Source organism: Phoca vitulina, unplaced genomic scaffold (genome assembly GCF_004348235.1).
Source record: "Phoca vitulina isolate PV1807 unplaced genomic scaffold, GSC_HSeal_1.0 scaffold37, whole genome shotgun sequence".
Lineage (NCBI taxonomy): Eukaryota > Metazoa > Chordata > Mammalia > Carnivora > Phocidae > Phoca > Phoca vitulina.
Window position 1 is genome coordinate 5,822,680 of NW_022589740.1, and position 13,897 is coordinate 5,836,576.

Genomic DNA, 13,897 nt, shown 5'->3' on the forward strand with positions numbered 1-13,897 from the left:
ATGACCTGAGCCAAAGGCAGATGCTTAACTGACTGGGCCACACAGGTGTCCCCATAGTCTGTGATCTTATTTGGTGGCATCAAAGTCCCAAGAAGAAACAGATCACACACGAGAAAGAAGGCAACTTTGAGGAGATTTAAAGTGCAGAGGGCCTAGTGGGTATAGGGGAGCCAACTGGATGATGCATCAACCTAGGGAACCATGGGCTGTTACCGCCCCTAAACCCAAAGGTACGAGGGGGAAGGAGCCTTTATCAGAATCTTCAGTCAAGGGATACAACTATTCTGAAGCAACAATGTAGGGAGGGAAACAGGGTAGCAATACCCAGACCTCACTCTCCTTCCTCCCTGACTCCAATCTCCTGTCAGTGCTGCCTGCTCGTGGAGACCAGAAAGCACGGGAATCCAATGAGGTGGTTCATGAAGGTCAGCCTTCTAGAAAGGAGAGCAAAGACAAGTAGAGAATGAGAGAATCTGGAAGAATAAAAGATACGTAGCACAGGGAGGAACTTTGACTTTTAGTTCTTTTGTATCTTGCTTTCTTCTTTGCTCTCTACCTGCTCTGTTCCCCCCCTCCAGCCCCCCAAAGTGCCTTTGGTAAACCCTGTAGCATATATAGGACATCCTCAATAAATATCTGGGAACTGGGTGTTTTTTATGCTCAGTAACGATCACATATTATTTCCTTTCTACCAGTTTTCAGAATGTGTCTCACTATTCCTAATTAGAGCGTTAATCCAAGTCTTAGCTACATTTGCCTTTACAACTATTACTTCCTTCATGGTTTCTTCTCCACAAATGAAAAAAGATGAGCAGAGCAAATCAACTCACAACCCACAACACTAAAAAACAAAACAAAACAACCCCCCCAAATCCAAAACACCTCAGTTGATTATATTTTCTGGTTACATTTTTTCCTTCTCTCACCTTTATATCAATTCATTATCGTTGGCATCAGATGAAGAGTGTTTGTGGGTTATTTAAGTTCGTGTTGACTTCCCTTCCGAAGGTGTTACAGCTCCCAGCCTATCTTACCTGTTTCTGACGGGTAAGCATTATATCTTTTGAAGTCTACAATAAACTTTTAGGATATTTCTTTCTCAAAGATGATTGCCCAATATAGTAGTGTGTTTGTTTTTTTCAAGAAATGCTAAGTTTTAATGTTTTGATTACACAACTAAATTAACTTAAAAACTTTCTTATAAGAATTATAAGAATTATTTATATTGGATACTTCCGTAGTTTACCAAGAAAGTATGCCTCAGCAGTGTGAATGCCTACTCAGATAAAGCTGCATGCTAGATCTTCTTATTTCTTCATCATTCAGTTCTGCCTTCTCTATAGCTGGTTCCGTAGAAGCTAATGTATTTTCTGGCTTTTCCAGAAACACAGGGCTTTGTATTACATTGTTGGGTCACTGAATCAGTAGTGACTTGAAAGAAAATGACATGGTTATTTTATGTGATTTTTACTTTTTATCTTTTTGATTTGATTTGATTTCAGGGAGAACTTAATCTTAAAAAATTATTCACTTTCAAAAATAGGCATGTTTAACCCTATGAAAAATCCCTTGTCAGACTTTTATATATCGTTTTAAATTATTCACATTCATATTTCTTGTCTTTCATCGATCTTCAACCAAATTAGTGTTCTTTCTTTAAGGGTTACTTCTTGTGGGTGAAGGATGATATCACATTTAACAAGAAGTCTATAATTATTGTGTCACACATTTGAAGCTACAAATAGGCTGTCCTGACAATGTAAATCCAATTGTCTTGATTTTTATGTGTAATTTTATAATGAAGTAAAGATTGTAGGGGCAAATTAGTGTACTGAGTTCAAATACACTTAAGTCATCTTAGAAAATAATTTTTCTATTTCTTGATTACATTAGTTTTTTCCCCCTCATCTTTATGAAACCAGTATTTGAAGCTTACTGTAATTTTGTTATCTCAGTGAATTCCCATATCTTTTGGTTAATTAACACTCCCTCAACCCCCCCATTGGAAGAATGAAAAATAAATTAAGAGATAAATTATTTTAAATTCCATTGTCCTGCTGAATTTGGATTTCAGGGCCATTTTATTCATGAAGCTCTATATTCAGGAATTACACATTTTTCAAGCTTCTCTGAAAATGTTGATCTTAAAAAAAAGTTGACTTGAAAATATGCAAAGAAAGCTGCAGATCAAGATGAACAAATACTTGATTAGATGCCTACAAACTTACCATTATGTCATTTGTAACTCAGTTCTTCGTTACGTATATTTTATGTGTTATATGACTACATTTTACTATGTTTGATATGATGTGGGGCTGGAGATCTCCAAAACCAAATTCTAGTAAGTACATTGACACATTAAGCCAGATCTAGGAGTCTTAAAAATGACTTTAATCTCTTTTATGGAAGAAAATACTAGCTAAAATTTCAAACAGTGCTTGGAAGCAAGTGTTTTAAACATTCCACTGTACAATGTGTATTTTTGTGTTCCCTGTCCCTCAAAATGAAAATGTTTATAAGCAAAACAAAACAAAATTTTTGGAAAAAATATTCCATGCACGTAAATTCTCTTTTTAAAACAAAACAAACGGCATCCAAGACACAAATTCATGTAATTTGAATTAAGTGATCTATTTTTTCCTTATTAGTGGCTGAGGTAAGTTGGTAAAAAAAAAATATAAGGGTGAAAAAAATTCAGTCATATGCTTTAACTGTTGATATAAGTATTAAAAAACTATTTAAATGTAGGCTTTATAATGTATTGTGATGTTGGTAGGGGGACGGTGAAATATTTGACATGTTCCAGTGGGAAGACACTTCTAGTATATTTAAATAGGAATAATGGCCCTACAGGAACTTGGGAGATGTTTTTTTCCAGACTGTACATTACATTAAAGGGGCAGGGGGAATAAAGGGAGAGAGAGAACCAATTTAAAAAGCATTTCTTTGCCAGTTAAAGACTGGATCAAATAAAATCACATTTTTAAAAAAGATTTTTTATTTTTTTATTTGACAGAGAGAGAGTGCAAGGGTGGGGGGGGGTGGCAGGCAGAGGGAGAGGGAGAAGCGAGCCCAATGTGGGGCTTGATCCAGGACCCTGGGATCATGACCTGAGCCGAAGGCAGATGCTTAACCGTCTGAGCCACCCAGGCGCCCCATAAAATCACATTTTTGATAAAGAACCTTTGATAATAATTGAGTAAAAATGAAATACTTTTAGGCATACATTGCTGATTAAGTTATGAGAATTAATCCCTAAGTTGTAAGAATTAATCTCTAACAGCTCAAACTCATTATCTTGTAAAAATATACCTGTGGTTCATAAAGTTAAGAAATATTGGTGGAAGTATCAACTAAATTTATAAGAAGTATTTCCTCCACCAAAAAAAATTTCCTAATTTCACAGAAGTATTACAAGAACATATATGTTTAGAATTTTGAACCAATTTACCTGGTGTGCCACGTGTGAAAATCCATGAAAATTAGAATTTTAGAATTGAGATCATTCACTATTTAATCCTTGATTTACCAGTCTTTTCTTGCACCTCCAAAAGCGTCGAGGCTTAACTGTTACCTAGAGAGTTTACATGACTTTCTCAACCTGGTCAGAGTTAGCATCAACATCTCTCAAATACTCCTAATGTTACCTCAGAATAAGATTACAAGATATTTCCATTCCAACAGGGAAATAGGAAAAACAATCTCTTTAATTATCTAGCATTCACTTAAGCCCTCAAAAGCAATTCCTTTGGTTTCTAGATGTATTCAGGATCCAAACGTGGCAGAACTCACTTCTTTGGGCGGCAAATCAACATTATCTACCGTATGGTCACATTTAACACATTTTTGAAGATTTGCCAAGGATAATTTTACTATCTATTAATTATCCTTTTCTCTGCAGTGTTGAATGAAATATTAAGGAAAAAGCGGGTTCAGCTGGGTAGGTGATACCATAATAAATACGTCTATTAGTGATTTCTGAGGTTTGGGGGCAGGTATTATTGACATATGATGCATATATAATGTGCACTGTATACAGTTTTGACAATTGTAACCACACATGTAAATACTACCTAAAACAAAATCTAGAACAGCACTCTAACAGAAATTCTGCAATAGTAATGTTCTGTAACTGTAGTCTGATTTGGTAGCCACTAGGCAACTGTGGCTACAGAGCACTTAAAATGTTGCCAGTGTGAGGGACACCTGGGTGGCTCAGTCTGTTAAGCGTCTGACTCTTGATCTCGGCTCAGGTCATGATCTCAGGGTCGTGAGATGGAGCCCTGTGTTGGGTTCTGCACTGGGCGTGGAGCCTGCTTAAGATTCTCTCTCTCTCTGCCCGCTATCCCCCCAAAATAAATTAAAAATGTCACCAGTGTGATTGCAGAACTTTCAAATTTTACTTAATTTTAATTTACAATTAGATTTTAATAGCCATATAGGCTAGTCACTACCAAGGTGGGCAGTGCAGAATACTCTATGTCACTTTAGATAATTCTCCTACGTGCTGTCCCAGTAAATCCCATCTAGAAATACTAAATACAGATTAGTTTTCCCTGTTCTTGGCCTTTTTGTAAATGGATTCATACAGTATGTACTCTTTGTGCCTGGCTTCTTTTGCTGAACGTAATGTTTTTGAGATTCATCCACCCATGTTTCTTTATGTATCATTAGCCAGTTCCTTTTCATTGCTCAATAGTATTCCATTGTATGAATGTATCACAATTTGTTTTTCCATCCTCCTACTGATAGATACTTAGGCTGTTTCCAATTATTTTATTTACTTAAAAAAATATTTTATTTATTTATTTATTTATTTATTTATTTATTTATTTATTTTACTTATTTATTGATTGAGCATGCAAATGGGGAGAGGTGCAGAGGGAGAGAATCTCAAGCAGACTCTGTGCTGAGCATCGATCTTCATGCTGGGCTCGATCTCATAACCCTGAGATCATGACCTGAGCCAAAATCAAGAGCTGGATACTTAACTGACTGAGCCACCCAGGCACCCCTCCATTTATTTGATTTTAATGTTACAAATATTGTATTTGACATTCTGCATTAATTGAAGGGAAAAAGCTGCATGTGTGTATTTGGTCTTGAGAAAATTTAGTCAACATAGGATTCTATTATTATCTTTCTGTGCTGGGGTAAAAATTCAATTCCTGGTTATATATATGGATGTAGGGATATAAGATATACCTCAGTACTGCTGAGTAAACACCTGGTTTGTATTACTTAAAACACAATTAGAAAGGCCAATCCACCAGAAGAAAAAATATTGCAGTGTTTTTGTTTTTATTTATTTATTGCTACGTTTTTAAAACCAAAATATATTTTGGGTGAGGATGGGTAGATTTGGGGTTTCTCCAGAGAACAGTGGCAAATTATGTATAGTTTTGAATTACCTTGGCCTTTACCAGTCTCTATTTTTTTAAAAAGATTTTATTTATTTGAGAGCTAGAGAGCGAGCACATGAGGGGGAGGGGCAGAAAAAGAGGGAGAAGCAGACTCTCCACTGAGCAGGGAGCCAGATGTGGGACTCAATCCCAGGACCCCAGGATCATGACCTGAGCTGAAGGCAGATGCTTAACCAACTGAGCCACCCAGGCATCCCTCTATTATTATTGATAATTCATACATCCTCAGAACTTCAGATCTAGTAAAGGCAATTAGTAATCTAGTTGTCTAATTCCCCAGTGCTCTGCATATCATAAGTACTCAGTAAATACTGGTTGAAATGACACTATTCATTTCACATATGAGAATTAAAACTCTAGGTGTCCCTTAACTGAAGAAAATCAGATATTATAATCAAATGAAAAGTCTGAAACAGGAGCAGTTTCTGCTTCATACAAGGATTCACCACAAATTCAGTGGTAAGCTGTGACAGACCAATACGTTAATTTTCAAAACTCTCATACAAACAGTTTTTCAGAAGTAAACCTATCCTCGTCAGTATTTTAGCTTTTCATAAGCAGCTTTTCCTTTTATGAGCATTAATGTTAATTTATTAGTTCTTGAATATGCAGCAGATATCAGTAAGAGGAAAAAACCTATTGACAATATTGAAAAGGAAATTTACCCTTAAGAGTGATTTATAAAGTATTCATCCATACATAATCCAGGCTTCGTAGTTTTCAAGTGGTGCAGATACAAACGCGTTAAACGATGTCTCTGCCAATCAGTCCAAGCTGAGAGCAGAAACAATCCAAGTTCAAAGGACACAGCATTTTAAATTCACAGATACTGACTTTGGGCATTTTACAGACAAGAACTATGGCCCATTTTTGGTACTCAACAAATAATTATTGCATTGGCAGTTTACTGCATTTGTCAAGGAATATAAAATATTTTTTGGTTAGGTGTCTTTTCTTATTGAGGCTAGTGTGTATTGTCTGTAACAGGTGGTAAATGCTAGACACTGCTGGGTCTTTTCTGTGACTTACGTAATTTATTCCTGAAATACATGTACAATATATGTGAAATTGCAATTATGCTTAAAAATGACTAAAAAGGAGATCCTATCAGAAGTGACTAGAAGTAAGGGGATTTCTGGGTCCTTTCATAACTAGTTATAGCACAAAACAATACATACATATATAACCCAGCATGTTTCTGAATCTAGAGCTTGAATTGGTAGCTTGGTTATCTGATTCAGTGTGGTGGTAACATTGAAAATTTCATATTGTAGTGACCTCACTATGGTGTTAGAAGTCCTACCATCAACTATCTTAAAACAGGGAAAACCAGTCTAAATCCTAACTTTTTAAGAACTCACTTAAAGAAATTTATCTATTCCTAACTCAGGAAAAGGCCAAATCAAGAAACAGGTTTAAAAAAAAAACCCCAAAACCCCCAACACCCCCCCAAAACCAAACAGTCTCGAAGCAGCCTAAAGCTGGTGTTACAATGTCGTCACATAAAGGTCACACACTTTTTCTAAGAGTTCCTCAAAGTACCTATTTATACTCTTGGGACACAGTTGCGCACAAGCTTCATTAAGCGGTTTTCCTGCCCGCAGACTGAAAGCAGTCAATGACCTGCGCTCACGGACCGCGGTAAGAAGCCAGGGCCACAGCGAGGGAAGGGGCAGGCAAACCGTAACAAGCAGTGCAACTGAAAGAGCAGAGCTCTTCAGTGCTGTGGGGTGTGCGCAAACCGCCCTGCACACCGTCGCAAGGACAGGGGGCTTTACATCTGTAAATGTGGCGAAATGAATGTTCAGAATGATTACCAGTTCTCAGCGGGGACGCATACCTTACTTTCCACGCGTATGTCGGAACTATTACTCTAAATCTGGAGAGTTTAACAACTGTTGGTCACCGCATTGTCACCTGCCTCGGACTAAAAGGGTCTAGTACCCGTGAGTCCTGAAACCTTTTAGCTTTAGCGCTGGGCTCGCGGCGTTCACCCTTCCATTACAACACCCTAGTTGTAATGTCGTTAGACTACCTACGGCAACATCACTTTCCTCAATCTATTGTTTCAGTAGTTGCTTCCTAAAATACCCTTATCTAATACTCCATGTCACGGAGCAGTGAAACAAAACCACTGACTATTTAAAGACTCTGTGCCTGTTTTCCCTAAAATGAGAGTAGTTCGTACCTAACAGTGGGCGCTGCGAGGATTAAATGAGATAATGTATGTAAAACACTAAGCACAATGTCCGGGGCAGCGTAAGCGCTCAGTAATGGTCGCTGTTATTATTTTAGCACTGGGAATCTATGTCGGCCCAAATCCCTTATTTTGCAGGTGCAAAAATTAAGCCTCCCGAGAACTGACTTCCTTAGGCTCTACTTCTAGTGTTATTGTCTTGGATAAGCAGCTTAGCTGCCTGTGCTGGAGGTTCGGGGCACTGGCAGGGCCCGGGGATGTGCCTGCAGGACTCCTGCGTGCACAGCCCTGGACCAGTATGCGGGAACCCGGAGCTACGAGCGGCCGGGCTCCCGAGAGCCGGCTGTGTGCGAACAGCATCCATCACTGAGGAAGCCATTCGTCTACACAGCCGGAAGCACAAGACCCTCAGATACCGCAGGTTGTCAATGGGGCGAGGCAGGGAATAGGACAGCGGGCTGAGCTCAGATCCCCCGGTTCGGTCAACTTTCAAGAGGGGAGAGAGAGCAGCTTACTTCGGGGTGGGGGGCAGAAACGAACGGGGCGCTATCTCAGGCAGGTGTGAGTTACCCCACCCCTCAGCGCCTTCCGCCGAGGGGGACAGCCAGGCATTCTCTCGCCCTCCGGCGAGGACAGCCGCCCGCCCCGCAGGCAGGGAGGGAGCACCTCGCCTCTCGCTCCGCAGCCGGGGCCGGACGAGCTCGGCCCCCGCCGTCCGCGCGCCACGCCGCGGCGGGACAGCGGGACGCGGCGCGCGGCCCCCACACGCCCCCGGGCTCGCTTGCTCTAAGATGGCGGCGGAGGCAGCTCGCTCACACCCCGCCGCCCGCGCTCCTCCGAGTCCCGGCCGCAGAGGCGGGAGCCGGCCGGAGCGCCGCGAGCAGGAGGGCGCAGGCGGCTCGGACCCTCCAGCCCGGCGCGAGCTCCGGAGCTCTGAAGCGCCCAGGCATGCTAGAAGCCAGGAGGCGGATGCAACTGCGAACACCGCCGGCGCCTCAGAAACGACGAAGAAAAAAAAAAAAGGGAAAAAGGAAAAAAAAAAAAAAAAAAAAAAAAAAAAGCGAGCGAGCAGCGGCACATCCGGGACCCTCCGCCCGCCCCGCCCCGGAAATGATGTTTCAGGCCAGGAGCGGGGGAGGAGACCGCTCTTCAAAGTGATTCTTTCCCCGCCGTAGCTGGTCTCCCCACAAAGTGTCTGGAATCGCCCTCAACACCCCCTCTCCCGGGTTACTCGTTACCCTCTCGCGGCTCTGGGGTTTCTTTGCACAAAGCTGGCTGCCGGGACTGGCAGCTGTCGCCTCGCAGAGAGTCCCCCTCGCACCACGCCCCTGCACTCCCCCGGCTGCCTCGTTAGCGCGGGTAGTAAGCGTACCTCCGAGAGGACTCTTGGGTGGCCTCAGCCCCCGCCAAACCTAAGCGCAGCTCCTCGGAGCCCTTCCTCGGAACCCCGCCTCGCACTCCCCGCGCCCCCGCCCCCCTCCGCCCCGGCCCGGGTTCGGGGCTGTCCGTCACGGTGCCGAGCCCGCCCCTTCCGGCGGCTCGCCGGGCCCGCCTCCTCCCCTCTTCCCTCCCCACCCCTCCCCGTGCGAGTGTCTCCCTCTCCCTCTCGCTCCCTCTCTCTCTCCCTCTCTCTCTCTTTTGTGAGTTATAGCAACCGTTGCCTTGTGAATCAAGCGCCATAGTCACCGTAGTCCTGGCGACTGTTACCCATCAACAACAACTACTCCTCTCCTCCTCCTCCTCCTCTTCCTCCTCCTCCTCCCCACCACCACCATCTCCATCACCCACCAACAACACCACAATAATCCACAGCCAAGGTGAATATTCTTCGGTCTCTACATGTGTGTGGGAGCGTGTGGCTGCGTGTGAACGCGTGTGTCCGTGCGTGTGTGTGTCCGTGTGCGCGAGCCGAGTGTGGCTGTGCGGGGGTCTCACTCCTGACACCGGGGGCTGCCGCTGCGGCGCCGCCGCCGAGGGGCTCCGTGCCCCGGCTTGTTTACAATGGACCGAGCGCGCCGCGGCTGGCTCGGGGGTGTGGGCGCCGCGCCGCCCCGGCCCTCGGCGGCCGCGCTTCAGGGATGGAGCGGGAGCGCTGGGGGCTGCGAGCCGAGCGGGAGAGGGAGCCACAGTTCCCCGACGCGGATGGTGGAGCTCTCCCCTAGGTCTGGCTCAGAGGAGGAGGGTCAGGTGAAGAGATAAGGCTTGCTTGCTTTCTTCCTTTAATTTTCTTCTTTTCCAAAGCTGCTGGTTTGCTGCTTCTCCCCAAACCGAAATAGACAGCAGCGTGCCGGGGGGACCCAAGAGGTGGTGTCTTGTTGTTGTTGTGCACTTGTGGGGCCTTGTTATGGGTTTTGTTATTTTTATCCTCGTACAACGGTGAACTTTTCCCACCGCCTATTCCCTTCATTTTTGCCCCTCTTTGCCTTGTGCTAAATGGGCTGCTCTGCTTTTGCCATCATCAGCTGCACGGTTTCTTTTTTCTTTTAAAACTGTGTTTTCTTTGTGCTGCAAACAGTCTTAATATCCATTCAGCACTCTCCCTCCCCCCCCCCCCCTCTTTTCCCCCCACACCCCTTGCACACACATTGAAACCAGGGGCCTCTTCGCTGAACTCTTTGCTGCAAAGGAAAAGAGATTTTTAAAACAAGTCTCTCTCCTCTCTCTTTCTTTTTTGGGGTGTGTGTGTGTGTGTGTTTGTGTGTGCGCGCGCGCGTGTGTGTGCTTGTGATTTAAACCAGATGCAGGGCATCTGTGATACTTGGGTTAGTAGTTATTGACAGTGCTTTATCCTTCATGTGGAGATGGGAGGGGTGGTAGTGAGGTTCCATTTCACTTTGATGAACCTCCTTCCCCACAGTGGAGTGTTCACAGTTTTCATTGTGGTTAGGAGACTTTGTGTGTGATAAATAGGGAAAGGGCATAGGGAAGCTTTGTGAGAACTCAGTTTACAATGTTATTTGTGACAGTTGTAGTACTTTAAAGAGTTTTTTTTTTCTTCATCTTCTCTGTTCCTTTTCCTTTGAGAGTTGAAATTGAAGTCAAGTTGTTCATAAAGAATGTATGAAGCTTCTCAACTTGAAACGTGTGTATATTTCACTTTCTTTGTGGTTGTTAAGATCTAGGCATGTGTGTACTTAACATATTCCTTTTTGTTTACTTTCTGGTTTTCTTTGGACAGTGACTTAAACGTGCTGACGAGAGAGAACTTTTTTCTTTTTAAGTCTGTCTTTTAAAAATCTATTTTTCTCTGTAGATTTGAATACTTATCAGTCCTCAAGTAGTAGGGCTCTTGGCTAGAGGTAACCCAATTTTACAGATCCTGTAAATTTGTTCATTTTTCAGCCTAACGTTTAATTAGTAGCTTATTGGTAAAGAGTTTGATAATGAACGTGTGCTAAAACAGATATAGTGTGCTATTTTATTTGTACATATTGAAGTTTCCAATTTGGGATTTTAAAATACGTATTTAAACAGTCTTCTTTCTCACAGCAAACACATATTGATTTACCTAACAGAGAAGCCTGTGAATAATGTGACAGTATTAATTATTCTTGAGATTGTCAATGAGCAGGTTGGGTAATTGTAACACCATTAAGGCTAGTATTTTGTAAAATAAGAGTTGGGGTTTTCAAAAAACTTTTCCTCTTTCAATTCATTGCCTTGTGATTGCTGTTTTAACTGAGGATGAAAGAAGTCTTTCTCAGAGCACTCAAATTTCTTTATATTTATTCCCCAACCTGGGTTCCATGCAAATCTCTAATACTAACTTGTATTTTTTTTTTCTGTTCAGATGAGTGTCAAATGCCTGAACACTTTTGGATGGTGAAGCTCCTGGGTCCTATAAACTGTCTCTGAAGTTAATAGGAGTTTTGCTGTCTTGAGACAGTTTCAGACCTTATGCCATTTACATAATAGGTTTTCAGCTGAGTAGATTATATGCTTTAATGTTATGGTTTAATATTTTTATTTGCAGTGTCCAAGAACTTTTTTGAGGCATTTCACTCATTACAGTTATCCATAATTTAGATAATTTAGATTTTTCAGTCACAAGTTGATCTGAGAGCAGAACTTAAATTGAATTCTCTTACCCATTTTTAAAAGCACATAGGTGGTATAAAAGTTGCTGTATAAAAGAGGTGCTTTGGGCTCAAGTATGTCAGTGTTATTCATATGGATTGAGGAAATAGTCACTAGAAATACTGACGTAATGATAAATTTTAAAATTTAACACGAGGGTGAATACTTAGCATTTAGTTTCTTCTTTCTGTGATATTTTTCCTAGGAAGAACTATATTATGTATTGGCATTCTCCTGTGTTCTCAGTTTTCAGACTAATTAAAATCTGTGAAAGTGACCATGCTTTAAAACAAAAAGTATTAAGTAGGAGTTACTTAAAACTTGTTTTGAATAGCTAAATATCTGTGATTCATTGTATGTCATAATGCCTATCTCAAGCTTTTGAGATTGTTTTGCCTATGAATTTCATTAAATGGTGTAGGCATATTTATGTAGTACATTTGTATGCATAAGATGGTACACTAAAATGCATTCCTAAAGTGCATCATTCCACAATGTTTTTATTATATGTGGTAGTTATGCCTAATTTTAAAAATAACAGTATTTCTCTAGTATTCAGATAATCCTGTATTCAGGTACTCAAAAGGTTTATAGTTTATAAATTTAACACCCTTTAACTCTAAACAAATATTGTGTACCCTAAACAAATTCAATGTGGTTAACTTTTTACCATTAAAAAATTAGCGGTTAAAAAATGAATAAATCATTAGTCAAGATAGATTCAATGTATTATGTAAATGATGATATGTTACTTTTTGGTAACATTGTTTATTCTTGAGAAAGCTGATGTGAATGCTTTTCTCTAAACTTCCAACTGAAGAAATTAGTAGATGGAGTATGATTTTGCTGTTCAAATTTTTAAAGTGTAAGAGAGAGAGAGTGTGTGTGTGTGTGTGTGTGTGTGTGTGTGTTTAAAAGGGTGAATGTAGCATCATGTGTATGAGAAGAGTTAAAAAAAAAAAATCTTCCCTGCGCAGGCTAATGGGAGTGTTACTTTGTTCTTGGCATATGTAGTGCAACTGTGTTACAAGAAATGAGAATACCAAAGAAGTAAGCTTTTAAATTGTGAAGAGTCTTCAAGGAAGTAAACCTTTAAATTAAAATGAGTCGACTAGTTGTTTGTTTGTTTTGATGCTGAACATTAGACAAAAATGCTCTACTTCTAGTTACTTAAAAGAAAAAAACAAAACAACTTAGTTTCCCTAATGGAATCATTTGCCTTTAACTGTTGGGTGTAGATTCCCAGTGGCCATGGCAAAACAGATTTTACATTCCTCTCTGTTCACAGGTGCATAGTGTTCCCATATTTTGGAAATCCAAGATTAAGTGGATTTGACTAAATCTAGCTTGTTAGGGACAGATGGTTGCTTTAAACAGGTGTCACTTTCATTTCTAGGGCTTTGTGTTGGGACTTCCAGTGGTTCACAAAAGGGCTGTCTGAAGCAGTTCTTTGCTTTTGTCCTTAGTAAAATATACTTTTGGAGTTAATTATTTTCCTAGGAAGTTTCTTTCTTTAAGTAGAAGTTTTGAACTATTCAAATTAAGATTCATAATTTGATTAACATACTTTTATTTCTGATTATCATTCTATTTTCAAGCTGTATAAGTTGTATAAGCACTTTACACAATCAAATCAAAATTATCTGATGCAAAAAGCCAAGGAAGATTTAAATAAAGTGAAATTTGGTTAACATGACAACCTAACTTTTGCCATGCTATCCTTAAAGAATTTTTTTTGACAGCATTATTTTAATTTGAATAAGTATTGGAAACCAATATTGTTTTTGTTTATTATTTTAAATATTTTCAAACTAAAGCATTTTCCTGACCTTCAATTGTTACTAACATTTCTAGTGGTCTTTTTAAGTGAAAATTGTTTTTAAGCATTAATGTTTAAATATATGTACTGGAGTAAATAAAAGAGTATCAACCGATTGATTTCTAAGGTTCATTTTTACTTTGATTCTATCCTTTTTTGTGGGCATTTTATACATCTTAGAACAGATGCAGCAGAGGGTGCTGTGCTGTTTGCAACATGAGATTATCATCACTAGAAATGTGAACTGATTAGAACTTTTATTTAAAGAAAAAATGTTAATTATATATGCATTCAAGCATATAATAGCCTTATTTCTATTGAGTTTAAATTTAATACACTGTCTTAATTGGCAGTTTTGTACCAAAGCCTGTCTCTGTACTG

The 13,897-nt window shown here is 40.6% G+C and overlaps 1 protein-coding gene across 4 annotated transcripts in view; it reads left to right on the forward strand.

Annotated features, from left to right (window-relative positions):
* RFX3 (regulatory factor X3) overlaps positions 1–13,897 on the forward strand; it is a 384,699-nt gene that overhangs the window by 93,768 nt on the left and 277,034 nt on the right. The window contains exon 1 of one of the 4 annotated variants that reach the window (XM_032427527.1): positions 9,282–9,437. The exons of 1 other annotated variant lie outside the window; for it this stretch is intronic. Coding sequence is in view for 1 of the 3 variants with exons in the window: in XM_032427523.1 (XP_032283414.1) it covers positions 10,681–10,702 (22 nt within the window). In the remaining 2 variants the exon portion in view is untranslated. Of the gene's footprint in view, positions 1–9,281; positions 9,438–9,734; positions 9,808–10,201; positions 10,703–13,897 lie in introns of those variants that run through there. 2 more of the 4 variants (XM_032427524.1, XM_032427523.1) reach the window with 2 other exon arrangements.